This window comes from Euleptes europaea, chromosome 5 (assembly GCF_029931775.1).
Source record: "Euleptes europaea isolate rEulEur1 chromosome 5, rEulEur1.hap1, whole genome shotgun sequence".
In the NCBI taxonomy this organism is placed as follows: Eukaryota; Metazoa; Chordata; class Lepidosauria; order Squamata; family Sphaerodactylidae; genus Euleptes; species Euleptes europaea.
In genome coordinates, this window is record NC_079316.1 from 10,489,135 (window position 1) to 10,512,491 (window position 23,357).

At 50.0% G+C, this 23,357-nt stretch overlaps 2 protein-coding genes across 2 annotated transcripts in view; both read left to right on the forward strand.

The window, feature by feature from the left end:
- Positions 1-6,624, forward strand: part of PSMD2 (proteasome 26S subunit ubiquitin receptor, non-ATPase 2) — a 29,564-nt gene extending 22,940 nt beyond the window's left edge. The window contains exons 17-21 of the mRNA XM_056850173.1: positions 528-696; positions 3,047-3,141; positions 4,342-4,468; positions 5,317-5,435; positions 6,430-6,624. Of these exons, the coding sequence (XP_056706151.1) occupies positions 528-696; positions 3,047-3,141; positions 4,342-4,468; positions 5,317-5,435; positions 6,430-6,612 (693 nt within the window). The 3' untranslated portion in view covers positions 6,613-6,624. The remainder of the gene's footprint in view (positions 1-527; positions 697-3,046; positions 3,142-4,341; positions 4,469-5,316; positions 5,436-6,429) is intronic.
- Positions 1-23,357, forward strand: part of EIF4G1 (eukaryotic translation initiation factor 4 gamma 1) — a 158,837-nt gene that overhangs the window by 33,874 nt on the left and 101,606 nt on the right. The window lies entirely within an intron of this gene.

Here is a 23,357-nt window from a genome sequence, read left to right on the forward strand (position 1 = left end):
ATCTCTTTTTAAGCCTTTCCTTTGAGCTCTCCTAAAACCTGTAGAAGCTCTTGTTGAAAAGACAGCGATTACACTGGGAGCCAGTGTGGTGCAGTGGTTAAGAGCAGTGGTTTGGAGCTGCGGACTCTGATCTGGAGAACTGGCTTTGGTTCCTCACCCCTCCACACGAACGGCGGACACAAATCTGGTGAACTGGATTTGTTTCCCCACTCCCTCACATGAAGCCAGCTGGGTGACCTTGGGCTAGTCACAGCTCTCCTAGAGCTGTCTCAGCCCCACCTACCTCAGCGGGTGTCTGTTGTGGGGAGGGGAAAGGAAGTTGATGGTAAGCCGGTTTGATTCTTCCTTAAGTGGTAGAGAAAGTCGGCATATAAAAACCAACTCTCCTCCCCCCCCGGGGTGCAATAGTGGCGGGCGAGTTGAGTGGACGGGAGCACACCACGCCGCGTTCTGCAGCCTACCTGCAGTCAAAAGCAGTGTTGGCGGACTGCCAGGGAGTCTTAGCTTTTCCCTTCTCTCTCCCACAGCTGCGATACGGGGAGCCGACCCTTCGCCGAGCGGTGCCTCTGGCCTTGGCCCTCATCTCGGTCTCCAACCCCCGCCTTAACATCCTGGACACCCTCAGCAAGTTCTCCCACGATGCTGACCCCGAGGTGTCCTACAACTCCATCTTTGCCATGGGCATGGTGGGCAGCGGTAAGCTCTTCCAAAATCTTGGGTGCCCGTGGAGGCGAGCGTGGCATGGGTGAATAAGGGATGCCTGCTGGTGAACATAAGAGAGGCCAGGCTGGATCAGGCCCATAAAGTCCAGCAGTCTGTTCACGCAGTGGCCAGCCAGGTGCCTCTAGAAATCCCACAAACAAGGTGACTGTGGCAGCATTCTCCTGCCTGTGTTCCACAGTACCTAATATAATGGGCATGCTCCTCTGATCCTGTAGAGAATAGGCATGCATCATGACTAGTATTAAAAACATAAGAAAGGCCATGCTGGATCAGACCAAGGCCCGTCGAGTCCAGCAGTCTGTTCACACAGTGACCAACCAGGTGCCTTCAGGAAGCCCACAAGCACGACGACTGCAGCAGCATCGTCCTGCCTGTGTTCCACAGCACCTAAGATAATAGGCATGCTCCTCTGATCCTGGAGAGAATAGGTATGCAGCATCATGACTAGTATCCATTTTTACTAGTAGCCATGAATACCCCTCTCCTCTGTGAACATGTCCACTCGTTTCTTAAAGCCTTCCAAGTTGGCAGCCATCACCACATCCTGGGGCAGGGAGTTCCACCATTTGACTATGATGTGCCCTACAGTGCACTGCAGAACAATTGGAAACCAGACATGGACGCTGGGCATGATTGGCATTGACTGTCGGTGTGTGAGTGTGCAGGCAGTGGAGAGAATGCATATAAAATGAAGGCCAGAGTGTCTTCCGAGCGATGGGTTGCATTCTGCCACTCTGCTTCACTAATGGTGGTGTGCGCCACCAGCTCTGTAGGACAATGCACCGCTCTCAGCAGAGCAGGGTGTGTTAGAAAGCAACTGTCTCGTGTCAAACAGAACTGGAATTTGCACATTTAGAGCAGGACTAGGTGAGAGAAGGTGGGGGTCAAAGGTTGGGTTAGGTTAAAATCTGGGTCTTTTTGCATTGGAGATCGGCCATGGGCAGCACTTCAAAGCAGACGAGAGCAGATTCCAAAACGGATGGGAAGATCGATGCAGAAGGACTTCCCCTCACCTCTTAGGTAGGGTAGGGCCAGTATGGAGTAGTGGTTAAGAGCAGTGGACTCTGATCTGGAGAACCGGGTTTGATTCCCCACTCCTCCACATGAGTGGCGGACTCTAATCTGGAGAACCGAGTTGGTTTTCCCACTGCTCCACATGAAGCCGCCTGGCTGACCTTGGGCTAGTCACAGTTCTCTGCAAACTCTCTCTTACCTCACAAGGTGTCTGTTATGGGGAGAGGGGGGGAAGATTTTAAGCTGGTTTGATTCTCCTTAAAAGGGTAGAGAAAGTTAGCATATAAAAACCAACTTCTTTTCCTCCTCCTCCTCTTTAGAGAAAAGAGCTTCAGTGTTCATACAGCAGACTCACAGGATTTTAAGTGGACAAAAGTACTTGTGGAATAACAATCTCAAGTGGAATGTTTTATTATGCTCCCAGTTAAGAATGGATCCAAAGCCCATGGCTTTGAATGTACAGGATAGCATTGCATTTAGCTTCCCTTCTCCCTTAGCTCAGTCTGAAACACTGAAGTGACTGAACTGAGGGCGTCCGAAACTTCGTGCATTTTGAGATTCAAGGCTTCAATCTCAGCAGGCCCCCCCGTTTACCCGTACCCCAAGGGGTTACAGATGAGGAATGGGGGTTCCTCTTTTCATTGCTTAAAACAGCAGCCTGCTGCACTCTGCTTTTTGAAATATCCTTGAGGTTTAAGAGCAGTGCGCTTTGTCGTACAGGACCATTTCTTTGAGGGTGAAAAGCCCCACTGATGTCTGAATCTACCGCCAGCATTTCCAGGATACCAGCATGGAGCTGATTGGCTGGGACCTCACAGCAGAGAGGATGGGGACTGGGTGGAAGGAGAGCGTCAGTGGCTTGAAGTGGCTTTTTCCAGAAGCTGATGTGAGAGGCTAAGCATCTGGCCTTCTTGCTCCGCTTAGAATCATAGAATAATAGAATCCTAGAGTTGGAAGGGACCACCAGGATCATCTAGTCCAATCCCCTGCACAATGTAGGAAATTCACAACTACCTCCCCCCCACACCCCCAGTGACCCCTACTCCATGCCCAGAAGATGGCCAAGATGCCCCCCCTCATGATCTGCCTAAGGTCATAGAATCAGCATTGCTGGCAGATGGCCATCTAGCCTCTGCTTCAAAACCTCCAGGGAAGGAGCGCTCACCACCTCCTGAGGAAGCCTGTTCCACAGAGGAACCACTCTACCTGTTAGAAAATCCTTCCTAATGTCTAGATGGAAACTCTTCTGATTTAATTTTAACCCGTTGGTTCTGCTTGCCTGTTGACGCCCACTCTCTTGACTCCACAGGCACCAACAACGCCCGTCTGGCCGCGATGCTAAGGCAGTTGGCACAGTATCACGCCAAGGATCCCAATAACCTCTTCATGGTGCGGCTGGCTCAGGTAACGGCTTAGCTCAGACTCCGACTTCCAGCAAATGGGAGGCAGAGTTCGGATGGAGGGTGACGATGCTGCTTGAAAGCAGAGCGAGACCAACTGGGAGATAAAGTGATGCTGGACCAGAAAAACTGTATGGGGCAGGGGTGGGGAACCTTTTTTCTGCCAAGGGCCATTTGAATATTTATAACATCATTCGCAGGCCATACAAAATTATCAACTTAAAAATTAGCTGACCAAGCCCCAAGCAGGTAGCTGCCCCAGATGACACCCCCCCCCCCCGGGCACAGGCAAGCAGGCAGGCATCCAACCGGTGGCACTCTCTTGTAGTATGGAGGGAATACATTTCTCCACAGCCCAGGCGGGAAAGGGTTAATACAGTTTTTTGGGCGGTCCTAGCAGCTCCATAGCTAACGACTATGATATAAGAGCTGAATAATAGATGTTGTCAGAGTAGAGAGGTAAATATAATAACTTCATTAATGAATAGCTTTTTAAATAGAATATTAACGAATCAGTATTGGGGGGGAGGAAAAAAGCAAGCATAAAATTAGACGATAGCAACAGTTATATAGGGTTACTAGGATTGTAGCAAACCTTCTGTATAGTTTTTGTAATCAGGGTTGTATCAGTAATTGGACTGTGTTGTATGCTATGAAAGGTATAGGCACTTTTCAGAAGAGGGGAAAATTGCAGTATGGGTATTGTGTGCATATAAAGTTTGTGGCATTTAACAAATAAAATAAAATTGTAAAAACTGTGGGGCTGCCACTGAGGAGGCCATGAACACATGAAACTGCCCTATACTGAACCAGACCCTTGGTCCATCAAAGTCAGTATTGTCTACTCAGACTGGCAGCGGCTCTCCAGGGTCTCAGGCAGAGGTCTTTCACATCACCTACTTGCCTAGTCCCTTTAACTGGAGATGCCGGGGATTGAACCTGGGACCGTCTGCATGCCAAGCAGAAGGCCCTTTCTTAAATACCCACCAGATGAGCTTCTTTGGTTGATGGGACAGTCAAGAGGGCCTCTCCCTGGGAAGCTCCGTTCTTCCTTCTGCCAAGGGGGCACAGCGCTCTGCAGCGTGCGTGGCTCATGCCACGGGCTGCGTCTCGGCCAGATGCAGTGGCCCTGAAGACAGTGACAAGTTAGCATTTGCCTCCCGTCACCCTTACTTCACTGACTTGCTCTCCTTTTTCCTTGCAGGGCCTGACGCACCTCGGCAAAGGGACCCTCACCCTCTGTCCCTACCACAGTGACCGGCAGCTTATGAGCCAGGTGGCGGTGGCGGGCCTCCTGACCGTGCTGGTGTCCTTCTTGGACGTGCGCAATAGTAAGTACTGCCTGTACAGTTGGAGCTCCCTTAATGGACCCTGCTGTACCTCTGGGAAGTTGCTGCTTTTTCGGGAGATTCCTGAGTGCCGGCGTCCACATTTGAGGAAGGGAGCTTTGACTCTCGAAAACTTATTGGCTGCATTTTTGAGGGCGGTAATTAAATGTAAAAAGGATTAATTTGAGGGGGGGTTATATTAGTGTGATGCTGCTTGTGGCCTTTTGGCTGTTTAAGCAATATCATTTAAGTAAGTAAGGTACTTGGTGATCCCCATTCAGGGAGAATGAGGGGTGATCAAAGAGTTGCGTATATCTGTGTTGTTGCGTTTAAAAATGGCGGTTAACCTGTTTGAGCCAACACAGATAACGGTGATAAAAACCCTTTTCCGGTCATGTTGGCCACTCCTCTTCCTCTAAACAGCTTCACCATAGGTGATTTGACAGTACAACTCAGGCAGCATCAATTCAGTGTTGTGTCATGGTGAAGAGTGCTGGTTTGGAGCTGTGGACTCTGATCTGGAGAACCGGGTTCGATTCCCTGCTCCTCCACATAAGCGGCGGAGGCTAATCTGGTGGACTGGATTTGTTTCCCCACTCTTACACATGAAGCCAGCTGGGTGACCTTGGGCTAGTCACAGCTCTCTTAGAGCTCTCAGCCCCACCTACCTCACAGGGTGTCTGTTGTGGGGAGGGGAAGGGAAGGTGATTGTAAGCCAGTTTGATTCTCCCTTAAGTGGTAGAGAAAGTCAGCATATAGAAACCAACTCATCTTCTTCATCAGGCTTTGAAATGTTGACTTTTACTGGTCCAGTCTCCAGACCCTGAATCTTGTTTTCTGTTCTCTCTTAGTAATCCTGGGAAAGTCCCACTATGTGTTGTACGGCCTAGTAGCTGCCATGCAGCCACGCATGCTCGTGACCTTTGACGAGGAGCTGCGCCCCCTGCCGGTGTCTGTGAGAGTGGGGCAGGTAAGCAGGCTGGTAAAGGGGAACCAGATCAGGGGGGAAAATGGCCTGTTGTGCTTGGAGGTCCCACTGTACATTGGGCTGCTGCTTTTCAGAGGTCTGCAAGCCTGCTTTGGGTGGCCCTGATTTGTGAACGGGTATCTTTGCTTCTTTGAATCATAGAGTTGGAAGGGACCACCAGGGTCATCTAGTCCAATCCCCTGCTTAATGCAGGAAATTCACAACTACCTCCCCCCCACACCCCCAGTGACCCCTACTCAATGCCCAGAAGATGGCCAAGATGCCCTCCCTCTCATCATCTGCCTAAGGTCATAGAATCAGCATTGCTGACAGACGGCCATCCAGCCTCTGCTTAAAAACTTCCAGGGAAGGAGCTTACCACATCATTTTAAGCCCCGTTGATTCCACAGTCCCTCTTTTAATTGTCATAACCCAAACAATACAAAACACCTCCCCACCACAGTGACTTCTACTCCATGCCCAGAAAATGGCCAAAAAAGCAACAAACCCCCGCCAGGATCCCTGGCCAATATGGCCTGGAGCAAAATTTCTTTCTGACCCCGAAGTGGTGATGAACATTACCCTGGGCATGTAAGAAGGGGCCACGAGAGCCAAACATTGATGCAAACCTTCCTGCCCTCCCTTTCATAAGAACATCAGAAAGGCCATGCTGGATCAGACCAAGGACCATCAAGTCCAGCAGTCTGTTTCCACAGTGGCCAACCAGGTGCCTCTAGGGAGCCCACAAACAAGACGACTGCAGCAGCATTGTTCTGCCTGTGTTCCACAGCACCTGATATAATAGGCCTGCTCCTCTGATCCTGGAGAGATCATGATCTGCCTAAGTTCACAGAATCAGCACTGCTGACAGATGGCCATCTAACATCTGCTTCAAAACCTCCAAGGAAGGCAGCGAAGCCCAGGTCTTCAGCTGGGTAGGGACTACTGTGAATCACTCGGCCGGTCTGCTTACTCTAATTTATGACCTCCATTTCAGGCGGTAGATGTGGTGGGCCAGGCTGGCAAGCCAAAGACCATCACAGGCTTTCAGACTCACACGACGCCCGTTCTGTTGGCCCACGGCGAGCGGGCGGAGCTGGCCACGGAGGAGCACCTGCCCGTCACCCCCATCTTGGAGGGCTTTGTTATCCTGCGGAAGAATCCCAACTACGATGTCTGAGGTGGGGGTGGGGGCGGGGAGAGGGTGGGAGTGGGTTGTGAGGCCAGGAGGAGGGGGGAAGCTCTCCTCTGTCTCGTTTTGTTACAGAAGGCGTTCCTCTTAGGAAAATAAATTGACTTTGGAATGAGGCCTGGCTCCTGGTTTTCTTGCACTGAAAAGGGCTCGGATTACACATTCTTTTGCCTCGGCTCACAAGTGGGAGGATGCAGGTTGGAAGCTGGTTGTGCCTCAGAGCCTTGCAGGGGGTGTCGGTAGTCTCCGGATGTATGCAAAGTCTGGACAAAGTGGCTAAGAGGCTTAGAATCATAGAGTTGGAAGGGTCCATCAGGGTCACCAAGTCCAACCTGCTGCACAATGCAGGAAATTCACAACTACCTCCCCCCACACACCCCCAGTGACCCCTACTCCATGCCCAAAAGATGGTGGAAAAAACCCTCCAGGATACCCCTGGCCAATCTGGCTTAGAGGGGAATTCCTTCTTGACCCCAAAGTGGCAGTCAGCATTACCCTGGGCTTGTAAGAAAAGGGCCTTGAGCCAAGCACTGACGCGACCCTTCCTGCCCTCCCTCTCATGATCTGCCTAAGTTCACAGAATCAGCCTTGCTGACAGATGGCCATCTAGCCTCTGCTTAAAAACCTCCAGGCAAGGAGAGCCCACCACCTCCTGAGGAAGCCTGTTGCACTGAGGAACCGCTCTAACTGTTAGGAAGTTCTTCCTAATGTTTAACCAAAAACTTTTTTGATTAATTTCAACCCTTTAGTCAGGTCCGACCTTCTGGGGCAACAGAAAGCTGGTGCAAGTACCTCTTTTTCATTCCAATCTTTGGGTATCTTTACAGTTTTAAGAATATTGTTGGCAAAAGCTGGGGGAAGGCCTTTTTCGAGGACCTAGACTGAAAGGCTGTAGAATACTGAAAAGCCAGACAGGGAACAAAAGTCATGACTGCTGGAAGATGGTAGCCTGAAACTCCCCCTTGTTTCCATCTTCAGTTCCCACGGCATTCTTACTTTGTGGCATGGATTGATACGAGAGGGAACTGCTCTGTGATGGCTTCCAGGCTGCCTATGCATATTAAATGGAGTCCTCACTTTTGTAATCAGATTTGCTGGGTTCCTTCAGGTCAGAAAAGCAAGGCAGCTATTTTGGCGAAAGGTGCAGCAGCAGTACGGATTCCCCCCCTCCCCAGTCGCTTTCTGATGTGGATAATAGCATGAAAGAAGCAAGTCATGAAAAGAACATCTGGACTTCATTTCCATCTGCAGAGGAGTTAGAAGAATTGAAGAAGAGTTGGTTTTTATATGCCCCCTTTCTCTACCACTTAAGGAAGAATCAAACCGTTGCACCTGCAACCCTTTGGTAATACCCTGGGTTACCAGTGTGGTGTCGTTAAGAGAGGCGAACTCTAATCTGGAGAACCGGGTTCGATTCCCCACTCCTCCACATGAGTGGCGGAGGCAAATCTGGTGAACCGGGTTGGCTTCCCCACTTCTCCACAGGAAGCCTGCTGGGTGACCTTGGGCTAGTCCCAGTTCTCTTCGAACTCTCTCAGTTCCACCTACCTCACACGGTGTCTGTTGTGGGGAGGGGAAGGGAAGGCCATTGTAAGCCGCTCTGAGACTCTTTAAAGGCAGAGAAAAGCGGGGTATAAAACCAACTCTTTCAGGCATCTGCTCCCTAGCACGCACCAAGGTCCACTTTTCCACAGTTTATTTTTGTTTTATCTTGAGATACTGCTGCTAAATATTGGATCAGTGGAAAGTGAGCTGTTCTGTATATGGACTTCTCCCTCTTCCCTAGTGTGTGAAAATGTGTGCTTTCAAACAAAACTAGCGGTGGAGTCTGATCTGGAGAACTGGGTTTGATTCCCCACTCCTCCACATGAGCAGCGGAGGCTTATCTAGTGAACCGGGTTAGTTTCCCCACTCCCACACATGAAGCTAGCTGGGTGACTTTGGGCTAGTCACAGCTCTCTTAGAGCTCTCTCAGCCCCACCTACCTCACAGGGTGTTTGTTGTGGGGAAGGAAAGGGAAGGTGATTGTAAGCTGGTTTGATTCTTCCTTAAGTGGTAGAGAAAGTCGGCATATTTCAAAGGAATATCTATCAAGACGGCTAGCCTGCATAGTAGGACAGAGCATAAAATACTATCCTAAACTTTTACTTCTGAATAAAGCACCAGAAGCTATGAATGAGGACCAACAGGTTGTATTAAAATATTTGGCAACGGCGGCAAGAGTAGTTCTGGCATCACTCTGGAAAACAAACAAGATCCCAACATACCAAGCATGGTTAGATAAATCTCTAGAATATATTACCATGGCACAGCTAACATAATACATGAAAGACAATACACAAGAGCAGAATCATGAGAGATGGAGATCCTTTTATGAATTTATTAAAAATATCAGATAAAAGATCTAATTTAATAATTCAACTACTAGGAAAAAATATGTATATATATATATGGAAGACAGTATTATAAAGAGGGGTAGAGATTGTTAAATATCAACAAAGTGATATGTGTATGATATTATTTTCCCTTTCCCCACTTTTTTTTTACTTCTACTTATAAATAAAAAAAATAATTAAAAAAAAAAAAAAGACGGCTAGCCTGCAACTCTTCTTTGTGACGTGCTGGTTTTCTGCGCAAAACTTTTCGTTTGGCCCATGCTTTTTAACCCATGCTGTTCTTCCTGCAGTCTGAAGAGGCATCGTCCCAGAACAATTCCACCTTCGTAATTTAGTGTTTGTATGAACATCTGAGCCCGCTTACAGTATGGTGTAAATAGAGCTTTTAAAGAAGAAGAGTTGGTTTTTATACACCGACTTTCTCTACCACTTAAGGCAGAATTAAACCCGCTCACAATCACTTTCCCTTCGCCTCCCCACAACAGACACCCTGTGAGATAGGTGGGGCTGAAAGAGCTCTAAGAGAGCTGTGACTAGCCCAAGGTCATCCAGCTGGCTTCATGAGTAGGAGTGGGGAATTAAACCCAGTTCTTTAGATTAGCGTCCGCCGCTCATGTAGAGGAGTGGGGAATCAAACCCAGTTCTCCAGATCAGAGTCCACCGCTCTTAACCACCACACCACGCTGGCTCTCAGAATATCAAAATTTGGTCTCTTATCGAAGGTGATAGATACTGTAGCATTAACTGCAATGCTGGTCAAAGGTGTATGAAAAACGTAGCAAATTAATACCTGTTTTGGGTTCAGTGAGTCACTAGGGAAATATTGCTGTCCAGTGTAGCTGTGAGAAAAGTATTCAGCTTGCCATCACAAAGAATGCTACTTTGTGTAAACTATATCGACTAATGTGTGTGTTTGTAAAGTGCCGTCGAGTCGCAGCCGACTTATGGCAACCCCTTTTTGGGGTTTTCATGGCAAGAGACTAACAGAGGTGGTTTACCAGTGCCTTCCTCTGCACAGCATCCTTCCTTGGTGGTCTCCCATCCAAATACTAACCAGGGCTGACCCTGCTTAGCTTCTGAGATCTGACGAGATCAGGCTAGCCTGGGTCATCCAGGTCAGGGCATATTGACTAATAGTCCCCTTTAAAAAAGTGTATAGGCAGCCACATGTTCGCAGGGTGGAAACGCTTGGCATTCAGTAAAGATTTTTATTTCTAGTGTAAATTTTGTCAATGGCTGATGCCCTCATCCTCTTTTGTGGCTTTCTGACAGTCCTATTGTAACTTCTACACCAGTTGTTTATGTGTATTTAGTACTTTAAAAAAATCCCAGTGACAGGTGGAGGTCACAAGATGAGCAGCCAAAGTTAACCACACAGCCCCAAAGTGGTTTCTATACTTTCACCAAAGTTCTGAAGGAGTGATGTATGCCCATTTGCTTAGAATTACCTTGGGGTGTCTGAACCTCCTTCTCCAACATAAACCTAATGAGCTAAGCTTTCTTTTCTGCTAAACTTGACATATCTGCAAATGGCAGTTTGCTTGACGTGAAAAGAAAGCAACTGAGATATATTTTGAAAATGACCAACATACACAATCCATAACTGACTTCTAGGAACTTCCGACTCATGTCAACCCTATCAATGTCCTCCAAAACGTCCTATCGTTAACAGCCTTGCTCAGGTCTTGCAAACTGAGGGCCAAGCCTTCCTTTATAGTCTGTCCATCTCATGTTGAGTCTTCCTCTTTTCCTGCTGCTTCATCTTTTCCTATCATTATTATCTTTTCCAGGGACTCTTGTCTTCTCATGTGACCAAGGTATGATAGCCTTCGTTCAGTTGTTTTGGCTTCTAGGGACTGTTCAGGCTTGATTTGATCTAGCATCCACTTGTATCCGTAAATCTCTCCAAAACCACATTTCAAAGGAATCTACTTTCTTCCTGTCAGCTTTCTTCAAAGTCCAACTTTCACACCCACACATAGGAACAGGAAATACTATGGCGTGAATTAACTTGATCTTGGTTGCCAATGACACATCCATACACTTAATATTTTCTATCTCCTTCTGATTTCTTGGTTGCAGTTTCCCTTTTGGTTGATGATAGAGCCAAGGAACAGAAAATCTTGAACAATTTCAATTTCCTGAATAGGGTGGAGCATCATTTGCCTCTCAACCCTGCCCATGGGAAGTTTTGCCACTGCCCTATATGTGTTATCTAAAATATGGGCTGAGGCCAGTTGGCCTCTCAAAGGCATTTATTTACCTTCACAGTGACTAGGTTAGATATTTAACTAACTGGAGCATCAGCACTTGGGATCCTGCCCTAATTTTTCTCTTTGGTGTGCAAGCGTACAATTTGCCATAACTTCCCTGTGCCCACCTGAGGGCAGGACCAGAGACAGGGCCAAGCTTGAAGAATGTGTCAATGACACGTTAGAAGCAGGAGCTCTGTTGGGAAGAGTGGGAACAAGAACTGCAGTAGCCACTCCATAATAACCTGCAGCTGGACTGAATCATGTCTGCAGGAAATGACAAAAGGGTTTAGGGACCGGGAACAACTACAGGACCCAGCGGAAGAGGAGAAAAAGGAAAGGGCTTGGCTCTGTCCTTCCATGCGCCTGGAAGAATATTTACTAGATTTTGTTCCGGCAGGGTCAGGTAGCCCCACCTGCCCTGTGTTCAAACTGTGCCTACTAGGATTTAAGAGATGATGTTCAGTATTAGTATGTCTTCACGTTATTTATTGATGGGTGGGTTTTCATAATGGGATCCACCCATTATGGGAGGGGCTGTGGCTCAGTGGGAGAGCAACTGCTTGGCATGAAGAAGGTCCCAGGTTCAATCCCCGGCATCTTCAGTTAAAGGGGCTAGGCAAGTAGGTAATGGGAAAGACTGGCCAAAGAGCCGCTGCCGGTCTGAGCAGACTACTGACTGATGGACCAAGGGTCTGATTCAGTATAAGGCAGCTTCATGTGGTCTGAGCCTGGAGGTTCATGTAATCACAGAAACATAGAGCTGGAAGGGCCCCCACGGGTCATCTGATCCAATCCCCTGCATAATGCAGGGAATTCACAGCTACCTCCACTCCTCACTCCCTCAGTTACCCCTGCCCTGTGCCCTACATTGAAAAGCATATTACTGGCCCTCAGTTTTTTTTTAGAAGATTAAGGCCCAGGCTGGAGAAATGCACAAAGCATCAGGTAAGGGATTACAAGTCACGTACAGCCAAGCTGGGAAAACAGGATGGATGCCTTGCCTAAAGTCACCTGCTGAGCTATATGCCAAAGGTGTGGAGATGAAGTCATGCCTCCCCAGGCCTACTTCGGCACTCTCAACTACTGCAACCCACTGGTTTGCTTATAAATTTGAGGAAATTTATGTAGTGGCAAGAAAGGGTTGAGTATAAATAGTGACTGAGTACTGACTTAAGTTATTATAAGTAGTGAGTAAAGTACTTTTGGGCATGCTGCATTAAGCATTTGCTCTTCCCTATGAGCCTGGCTGCATCTCACTTTTTCAATCTTCTGCTTCTTACAGGCCACGTTCTGAGAGGGGTCATTCTTCATGTTACCTGCTTCACAGGGTTCAATTCCTGAGGGAATTGGGGTGGGGCATCCTGAGCTCTTTAGATGCAGAATAGGCTTAATACCTTCCTATCTGGATTCTCTGGTTAGTCCAAAGTTATGTAGAATTGTTATGCATTCAAGATTTAATAGCCTTTTTTTAATGGTTTTGCTGGGCTGTATGCTAAGGTTCCCTTTTTCAGGCGGGCTGTGTCCCTGCCCTCTTCAGTCAGTGGACTCCTTGGTACATATCCTTTTGCACTGTCCTTATGTGAACCTAGGCTAAAATGGATTATATACTATGTTTTAACAAATGGCCCGCATCTTCTCCAGCAACTTTGGAGCAAAAGGTTCAGTTCGTCTTCGAGGACTCTGACCCTCAGTATACTTATTTTGTTGCTCGTTTTTTTGGAGGCTGCAGAGAAGAGTCAAAGGGAGGTGTTTTTAGATATGGGTCTTAAAGTTGTATGGTTTTATTGTTAAAGAGCTCGGTCTAAGTGAATATGGATATTGTTTATGGCATTGAATTGGGGGGGGAGAAACTCAAGCTGAGGCAGGGAAGGATAGCTGAAGAGACTACAAAGGAGTAGCTATGTCAGTGTGCAGTAGGAAAATAAATCTGTGGCATTTATATGGGCTTTTGTGAGGCACAGCAGATTTTGTCCACTCATCTTGAAATAAACGTTGCTAGTCTTTAACAAGCCACTGGATTTCTGTTTTATTTTGCAATCTAGGGTTGAAATTTCTGGAGGTTTTGGGGGGTGAAGTCTGTGGAGGGAGCTCAGTGGGTAGAATGCCATAAGCTCCCATTTTCTCCAGGGGAACTGGTCCCTGTAATCTGAAGATCAATTGTCATCCTGGGAGATCGCCAGGCCCCACCTACAAGCCTTCCCCATGACAGATGTGATATTATTCACTGGCATTGGAGTCAAAACATTGTTTTGTCATGCCATCCCAAGCCTGATGGATAAAGCAACAGCGAAATAGGAACATACTGGAATCCTATCTTGGGTCATTATAAAACATTCAAAAGGAAATTTTCCTAAAGAAAGGGCAATTTAGCCCCATTTTTTGTTGTATTCTACTTTAGACCAAGTCTCAGCTTGGAATTCTTCGGCTACACACAGCCTGCATCGATTTGCAACTACTTTGCCTGCGGAACCTATCTCATCTGCGGCTCTTCACGCCGCTAGTGCCGCCTCAGTTGAACGGATCGGGAGAAGTTACCCAGCAGAATTTACATTCATTATGGGACTTTTTTTGCTTTCTGTTCTACTGTAGATTGTTTGGTTTATATGACTGAATTATTAGGATAAAAGTATTATTGGTGTTTCCAGTAGCCATCAGTGCTTGCTGTTTTTCTCCCACCTGCAGGTTGGCAACCCTAACAGCAACCCTGAGACGAAAACACCCAAAGGAAGCCAGCCCAAGACTTGCCACCTTTCTGCGGTAGTTCTACACACACCCCCTCCATGGCCTGCATTAATAAGAAAGGCCCTGCTGGATCAGAACAAGGCCCATCATTTCCAGCGTCTGTTTACACAGCAGCCAACCAGGTGTCTCTAGGAAGCCCACAAACAAGAAGGCTGCAGCAGCACTTATCCTGCCTGTGTTCCACGGCACCTAATATAATAGGCCTGCTCCTCTGATCCTGGAGAGAATAGGTCTGCATCATGGCTAGTATCCATTTTGACTAGGAGCCATGAATAGCCCTCTCCTCCATGAACACGTCCACTGCCCTCTTAATTCAGAGTGGGCAGCCGTTTTAGTCTGTCTGCAGTAGTAGAAAAGGGCAAGAGTCGAGTAGCACCTTAAAGACTAACAAAAATATTTTCTGGCAGGGGATGAGCTTTCGTGAGCCTGTGGCTCACGAAAGCTCATACCCTGCCAGAAAATATTTTTGTTAGTCTTTAAGGTGCTACTCGACTCTTGCCCTTTTCTACTCCTGCAGATCTGAAGAAGGGAGCTGTGGCTCACGGAAGCTCATACCCTGCCAGAAAATATTTCTGTTAGTCTTTAAGGTGCTACCGGACTCTGGCCCTTTTCTACTCCGGCCCTCTTAAATCCCTCCACGTTGGCAATCATCGCCACCTCCTGAGGCAGGGAGTTCCACAATCTAACTACTCAACGCTAGGCCGGCAGCGGCCTGAAAGGCAACCCGGCCGGCTCCGCTCCCACCACGTGTCGCCCCAGAGTTCCGCCGGCGGAGCGAGGGAAAAGGGAAGCGGAAGCGCCCTCCGCCCACGTGACCGGCCGCCTCGTGGAGGTTCCCACGGGCGGAGAGGAGCGAGCCCGGGCGGGAGGGGGGGGTGGAGGGTCAGTCACGTGACGCTCCTCCCGAAACCCCATTGCCCGGACGGGAGGTCACGTGAGGCGGGCCTGCCTCCTCTCCCCCCCCGCCCCCGCGCGGCCTCACGCCGGCCCCGCCCCTCCCTCTCCCCGTGACCGGCCCTGCCTCCCCCCCTCCCCTCGGCCCCGCCCCTCCCCTCGGAGCGGCTCCGGAAATGGTCGTGCTGCGCTGCGCTGCGGCTGCGTCGGGCCCCGCTCCCCGCACTGAAGGAGACTGAAGGTAACCGCGACGGGGGGGCCCGCCGGGGGGGGGGTCGGGGCCCGCGGGCGGGGCCGGGCCGCCGCCGCCTCCCCCCGGGGCCGCCTCCCCCCGCCCTCGCCCCTCGCCTCAGCGCGCCCTGCCCGGGCATCGGCCGCCATTGCGCTCCTCCCCCTCCCCCCCCCGCTCCCTCTGCCCGGGCCTCGCCTCGGCACCACGTGGGAGGGCGGCGGGCTAGGCCGCGTGGAGGGGTGGCGGGTGGGGGGTAGCGGAGCAGGCCCCAGGCCTACGCGCCCTCCCGGCCCCGCCCGACTCTGTCCTCGCCTGCCCTTCCGCGCACGTGCCGCGCCTCTGGGCATGTGCAGAAGGCGGCGCGCCTCCCCCCCCCCACCACCACCCGAAGGGCGAGCCGGCTCTTTTGTGCCTCCTCGGGCCGGCGTGGGGCTGGGGCGGCGGGACTAGGCCGCGGGGCCTGGCGCTCAGCGCCGCCCCCCCCCCCGGTCCCCCTTCGGGAAGATCCGCGCCGGCCGCCTCCGCCACGTTTTCCCCCCTGCCCTGCTCGGAGCCGCTGGATACGCCCTGGGCTTGATAGTAGGGAAAAGTTTTCTTTTGCAAATCTGTTATCCTTGCAAGGTTTCTCCTCCGGTTCCAGCGCAGCCTGGGCCCTAAAATCAGCATTTCCCCCCCCCCCTCTCCTTGAGATCATCTCCATAAGATCTTGGTCCAGTTGTTTCGCCTTTCAAGCATATTAAAGGGCAAAAGTCCAGTAGCACCTTAAAGACTAACAGAAATATTTTCTGGCGGGGTATGAGCTTTCGTGAGCCACAGCTCCCTTCTTCCGATCTGCAGGAGTAGAAAAGGGCAAGAGTCCGGTAGCACCTTAAAGACTAACAAAAATATTTTCTGGCAGGGTATGAGCTTTCGTGAGCCACAGCTCGCTTCTTCAGATCTGCAGGAGTAGAAAAGGGCAAGAGTCCGGTAGCACCTTAAAGACTAGCAAAAATATTTTCTGGCAGGGTATGAGCTTTCGTGAGCCACAGCTCCCTTCTTCAGATCTGCAGGAGTAGAAAAGGGCAAGAGTCCGGTAGCACCTTAAAGACTAGCAAAAATATTTTCTGGCGGGGTATGAGCTTTCGTGAGCCTGTGGCTCACGAAAGCTCATACCCTACCAGAAAATATTTTTCTTAGTCTTTAAGGTGCTACTGGACTCTTGCCCTTTTCTACTCCTGCAGACAGGCTAACACGGCTACCATATTAAACTTTTAAATAAATTCAATTCTGGGGTCGAATAGCCCTAGTGTTGCTTTCGGGAGGGGGGGGGTAAATGCCATAAACAGCTGCCCGAGCTGTAATCACACGATAATACTTTTTGCCACCAAGGTCTTTTCTGTACAAATTTCTGCATCGTGCTTAGGAGTGCAGAGTAGCCATCCCCTTTCCAAATAAAGGAAGAGAGAATTGGAAATCATGCTTACCCCAAAAGCGCCAGAAATATAATGAGTCAACCTACATATGGTACAGTACTACGCTACAGTTAGTCCCTCCCATACCAGTTGGGTCAAAATCCCCCTTCTCCCCCTGCATTGTGGCATTTCTAAAGCAGGAGGTCCAATTATCTGTACGCCAAAGTCTTGGTTTTTAGAGCCCCAGATACTATGCATCAAATGGAAGTTTTGTGTTTGAATTAATTTTGTTAGCCTTTAAGGTACCACCAGACTCCCATTTTGTTATGATAGTCCAGCTTTTGAAGTAGATCTTGTGATGAAGCGGCAGGTTCAACCCCCTCACCCTTGCCTCCAGTTAAAAAGATGAGATTGTAGATAGGGTTGCCAACTCTGAGATGGCAGGGTACTAGAGACTGGGCCGGTGGAACATGTAGAGGGTGGAGTTTGGGGAGGGACCTCAGCATGGTATAATGTCATAGTCCACTTCTAAAGCAGCCATTTTCTCCAGGGGAACTGATCTCTGTGGTGATCCAGAGATCAGTTGTAATTCTGGGAGATCTCCAGGCCCCACCTGGAAAATGCAGCAACTTGTAGGTGATGCAGAAGACCTGGCAAGGCTGTTGCCAGTTCAAGTAGATAATATGGATCTAATGGTCATAAAGTAGCATAGGGATGTGCATACATAGCCCTTTTCTTTGTGCCATAGTCTCCAATTCCTATATTGCTCCTTTACTACTTGTGGTCTTGTGCCTCTGAATAGCACTGGGGAGACCAAGCCAAATATCCAAAGTGCTTAAGGTTCAGCTGATAACCTTATCCCCAATCCAGCTTGTGTGGAGCGACAGCCCACCCCTGTTCCTACCTGCTGACATCAGAATTCTTAGATGCATTACTTCTCTGGCTCCTGTTTCCTCCCTTGTTATCTGTCAAGTTCAGAAGCGGCCATGGTATGAGGCCTCACCCCATTCTGGTGTGAAATGTACAAGATCTGTTAAAATGTTTGCATTGGGCCCAGACCTTATATCCTATGTAAGTAAGTAGAAAAGGTCCTGCAGCACCTACTTCCAGGTTAATTCCTCAGTCAGAGTGGATGGCGCCCAGAATCCCATATCTAAAGCCCATATTTTAAAAGGTTCTCACCTTTACTGCTATTTTTGTGACATTAAGAGCATTCTGAGAGCTGTGTATTACAGTTTATCACACATTACTTTTATGAAATGTGAGGCCAAGCCTCAAAGTTTCCCTTGTGGTTACTTTCTTTGCTTCCAGTGTACAAATCACATTGCTTGTGTTCCTTTACATTTGAGTCTTTTCGACCTGGAATCTTGAGCCCAGGTCCCCATCCTAGTATTATCCTTGAGGGTCAGGACCCAACCTGGACCCACTTCTCTTAGGGCCCAGTTTTGTGGGTTGGCACCTATGCTGTCCGGACTTTGGATCTACTGCCACCCACCTACTCTCATTTCTCCTCTACCCCCACTCTGTGAGATCATTAGGAGAAGGGGCTGGCCAACACAGAAACCTGGCATAAATGCCCCCTTTTCATTGCTGACTGCCTTGATATTTACTTCTCTGCTGCAAATACTAACCCCACAATAGCTGCAAATTGCGCACTTAAACCTCTACCCTCCTGGTTTTAGCAGTTTTAAGCTGGAATAACCACTAGCCCCTCCCTGTATTGCTTAAAACTAATTTAGGCCTACTGTGCACTCATGAATGAGTGGTTAAAAGCACACTTAAGATAACAGTGCTATATTACCTGATCCTGAGCAAGCATGCTAAGATCTGTTTGCAGGTCTCTTGTTTTCTCTAGTGTGGAGCTACAGGAAATCTATGCTGCTTGCTAGCTATATTGGTAGAGAGCCTCAGCTGCCTCTTATGTATCTTATAGGATTGAACCCTTGGAGCGCGCTTTCGTGCAACAGCAAATCCCCTTCTCTGCTCTGTGCCTGCCCCACATAAGGCCCAGATGTGTTCACAGCTGCATAAACAACATGTGTAGCAATTTCGTGCTCGCACATCCCATAGAACTCTGACTGACTTGGCGCAAATAAGCTTAGGGTTGTGTTGTAATTCTTGTAAGGACTGGATGTTCTACCCTGTGGCTTTACCTGGAATCTTTTAAGTCAGGACCTCCCTTTTAGAAAATGGAAGTGTGCTTTCTCAGATGTGGGGAAGATCGCAGGCTTAACCCTCTAGTACTGCAGCACATACCCGGCATTTTAATAGCCGCCGAGGCCCCAATTTGTAACACTTGCATACCTAATGAAGGGTGTAGGCATTTCTCCCCCCCCCCCAAGCCGATCCGGAGTGCTGTGCAAGCAGGGTTTCCCCCTCCCCGGTTTGCAATATAATTGGATCTTTGTATCTTCCGGCGCAGGGCTTTTCTTAGCCCGCATGCTCAGAGCGCACGTGTGAAACGGGGAAAGCATTGAAGCCCTCTCCGCGCGTATATATTGGGGGGGGGCTGCCGTGCCGCCCTAAATATGCAGCGTTTACAAGATCCCTGGCGTGGTTTATCCCTCCCCCCGAGAGGGGGGGGCTGCTCGCCCCACAAGGGCGCAACGGATGGGGGAAATATTTTCACGCAGCTGCCGGGTCCTTTTCTCGGGGCGGATCGGGGCCGGCGGCTTGCTGAAAGCCCGGCGAGCCTGCGGATCTTTGTGCTTGCCGGTCCGGCCTTCTCTTAGGCCCGAAGCGCGCCGCCGGGACTCCGCAGCCCCCACGTGTTCCCTCCCTCCTTCCTTCCTTCCTTCCTTCCTTCCTGCTCTGCTCTGCCTTGCCTCTGGCCCTAGGCCGGCTCCGCCGCGGCTCCTCCTCCTCCGGTGCCGCCGGCCCCGGCCTCCGCCTTTCCGGGAGGGCTGGCGGCGTCCGGGCTCCCCACGTGCCCTCGCCAAGGCCGGCCGCGATCTGCCGCATCGGGCGGCACCCCGCCTTCGGAGAGGGAGGGCTGCGCCGGTGGCGCAACCGGCCGCATGGGCCGCCCCTTCCCCCCGCCTCCCGCGGGCCGCCCCACTGGGACACGTGTCCTTGGAGCTGGCGGGCCGGGGCCTGCCTGACCGCTCGCTCGCTCCGCGCCCAGGCCGGCCGGGCTGGCTGGCTGGCTGCTGGTGGGAGAGAAGAGGCGGGGGGGGGACCCCCTTGGGCACGGCTGCTTGGTCCATGCGCTGCCCATGGAGGTGGGTTGGTTGGGGGAGCGGGGTGGGGGGGAAGGTAGGCTGGGGGCAGGGCCCCGCTTGCCCCAAAGGGGGTGTGGAAGGGGGGGGGAGTCCGGCTTCACTGTCGGAAAGGGGGGGCTGTTATCCCCTTTTTGTTCTTTTGTAATATTCAAGACCCCCCCCCACGTTGCTCTTTTTTGCTTTGTTTCTCACCCGTTGCTCCCTCCCTGGGCAACATCTGTTTGTTCCCTGTTACCCCCATAGGAAGATGGTTGTTTTTTTTTTTTTAAATTGGTGTTGCCAAAAAAATCCTAATTGCCCAACTTCTTCCTTTTTTAAACAGTAACCCAATTTCCACCGGGGCTTTGCCCTGCCCGACTGAACTTTGAGATCCTTTCCGCTTTTTATTTGCCCATTTAATGCTTGTTTATTGACTCAAGAAAGGAAGCCACAGCCTTCAGTTTGCAAGATCTGAGCAAGGCTGTCAAAGATAGGACATTTTGGAGGACTTTCATTCATAGGGTCGCCATGAGTCGGAAGCGACTTGAGGGCACTTAACACACGCACACACACAATGCTTGTTTAAATAGCGACCGGGGGTTGCCCGCCTAATGCCTGCTTTTCCTTTGCGCGTGGCCGCCAGTGGTCAAGGTGGGTTGGGCGGAGGCGTTAGGAAGGGGGCTTTGGCGGGGTGGAGCAACCCCCAGCTGTCTGGAGGATGCCGGAGGCGGTGGAGGAGGAGGACATTTTGAATCGGGTGGCATCCTGGCTGGGGTTTGCTCAGACGGGGGAGGGGAGGTTATAGGCATGTTGCTGGCAGCTGAGACTCTGGGGCCTTTCTCTCAGGTGGGCAGGGGAGCGTGGAGCTAGTTTTTCTGCCCTTTTGACCACGAGGGCTAGTACCAAGAGACGGGGGAAGTCGGGGTGCTTGTCTCCAAAGTCTTGCTGGTTTTTCCTGGAGGAATTGAGCGACGGAGAAAGGGGAGGGAGGGAAGATGGTAATATCGCTGCCTCTCTTTCATTCCACGGCAGGTAGGTATGTTTCCGTCTAGACATTAGGAAGAATTTTCTAACAGAGCCATTCCCCAGTAGAAAAGGCTTCCTCAGGAGGTGGTGAGCTCTCCTTCCCTGGAGGTTTTCAAGCAGAGGCTAGATGGCCATCTGTCAGCAATGCTGATTCTATGATCTTAGGCAATTCATGAGAGGGAGGGCATCTTGGCCATCTTCTGGGCATGGAGTAGGGGTCACTGTGTGTGTGTGGGGGGAGTTAGTTGTGAAATTCCTGCATTGTGCATGGGGTTGGACTAGATGACCCTGGTGGTCCCTTCCAACGCTATGATTCTCACAAGAGGGGCTGGGGTATTAAATGTTCAGTTTTGGGGCTTCAGCGGGGAAACCTTAAGAGCCAGGACAGAAAGTATGAAAGGCTGTAGGTCCCAGCTCGACGTATTTGGTCACCACTGATCTGTAGAAGCCTTGGAAGTATCTTCTGTCTCTCTCCACCTGAGTGTTGTAGCTTGGGAGAGTTAAGATCAGACTGTTGGGGTAGTTCCCCAAGCCTGCTCCTTGGCAAGCGCTTCCCCCTGTGTGCAAATTAGTAGGGACGCGCGTTGGGCTTTAAACGGCCTTTGCGATTTACAGCCTGCTTGTTTTTCCAGTGAATCCAGTGGCTGCCCTGGGCAAGTGCCCTGGTTAGTTGTTTTGCTCTTTTAAAAAGAGTTGGGAAACTTCCTGGTTTAAAAACTCACCGAAGGGTCTTAGGCAAGCCGCTGTCAGCCTTAGCCTCTCCTCTGAAATAGGGGAATGATACTGTACTTCATGACATGGCTGTTGTAGAGATGACTGAGAATAGCATATGGAACGTTTTGAGCAGCGTGAGAGCCAGCATGGTGCAGTGGTTAAGAGCGGTGGACTCTAATTTGGTGAACCGGGCTTGATTCCCCACTCCTCCACATGAAGCCAGCTGGGTGACCTTGGGCTAGTCACAATTCTCTCTGAACTCTCAGCCCCACCTACCTCACAAGGTGTGGTGGGGAGGGGAAGGTAAGGTGATTGTAAGCCGTTTTAATTCTTCCTTAAGGGGTAGAGAAAGTCGGCATGTAAAAACTCTTCTTCTTATTCAGTACATTTTTTATCTTGTCTTTCTTCCACGGATCTCAGGGCAGCGAACGTTGTTCTCCTGTTCTCCATTTTGTCCTCACGACAGCCTTATGAGGTAGGAAAGGCGAAGATTGTGACTGGCCTGAGGTCATTCAGTGCGCTTCATAGCAGAGTAGGGATTTGACACAACTTATTTTTATTTTATTGCATTTCTACCCTGCTCCCCCCAACCCGAAGGTCGGGCTCAGAGCGGCTTACCCAGTCTAAAATGTAATAAAAACAATTACACATTAAAATATAATTTAAAATACAATGTGAAATAGCCCAGTAATGCACTTCTATGGCGCTAAAAAACCCCAAATAGCAATCTGCAGGCGGCAGATGAATCTAACCACCCTCCAAGGTGGTATAGCAGGGGTGGTGCTCAGCAGCGGTGAAGGGGAGGGGGGAAGGACTAGGGAGGCCAGTAATTCTAACGTGAACCATCACTAGCCTCAACCATAAGCCCGGCGGAATAGCTTCGTCTTGCACTGAGTTCACGTCTCTTGAATTCCAAGCATATTCCCTCAGACTGCACGAGTTCTCCTTCACCCAAGATATAATTCATTACTGAGATCACCTTGGTGTAGGAAATTGTATATACCCCAGGCACCGGTGCCATGCAATTTGTACGCCCATCTTTGTATTTTATTGGGTAGGCAAGCCACCAAAAAACCCTGCGATGGTGGAGGTGGGCATGTGACAAAATACATGGGCGCTCCTGAAGCGTATGTACTTCCTTTCCAACATTAGTTGTCAAGCATCCCTACGAATGCAGAATGGCGGGTTTTGACCATAAGTTGTGAAGAAAACACATTCTGTGGCTTTTTAACACAGCTCTCTTTCCGACTTGCATGTGCCTTCACGTTTGTGGGTGTTCAGGCAAGCATGTTGTAACGTCCCGGCTGCCCAGTAAGGCCTCCTCTACCAGTTGCCATCCTTCAAGCTGGCACCTGTTGCAATCTGCTCCTGGTCGGTTCTGGATGTTGGGTGACAGGAAGCAAAGTCCCGCTTTCAAGGGCAGCAGGAGGAAGAGGTTAATGACAGGGTGGAGGAGAAAAAAATCCTTCCTCTTCTCTTTAGCAGCAGGAGAAAATCCTGCCTGTCTGGGGTTTTCCCTATCCGGATGCCTTCTGGGTACTGGACTGCTGGTCTCTGTCTAGTGGGGGTGCTCCAGGGAACTGCCACAGCAGATGGGGATAGGGTCTCTCCTTTGAAACTGTGGAGAGAGGGGGCCACGGTGTGGCTGGAGGTATGAGCTGGGAAAAGGGTCTGAGTTCAAAACTTCATGAACTCGGTGTATGGTCGTTGGCAACCCAGTTACGTTCTTAACCCGCTCTCAGGCTTCGCCTCCACAGTGTGGTGAAAAGTGCTGCCCGAGTCACAGAGGCTAGATGGCCATCTGTCAGCAATGCCGATTCTATGACCTTAAGCAGATGATGAGAGGGAGGGCACCTTGGCCATCTTCTGGGCATGAGGTAGGG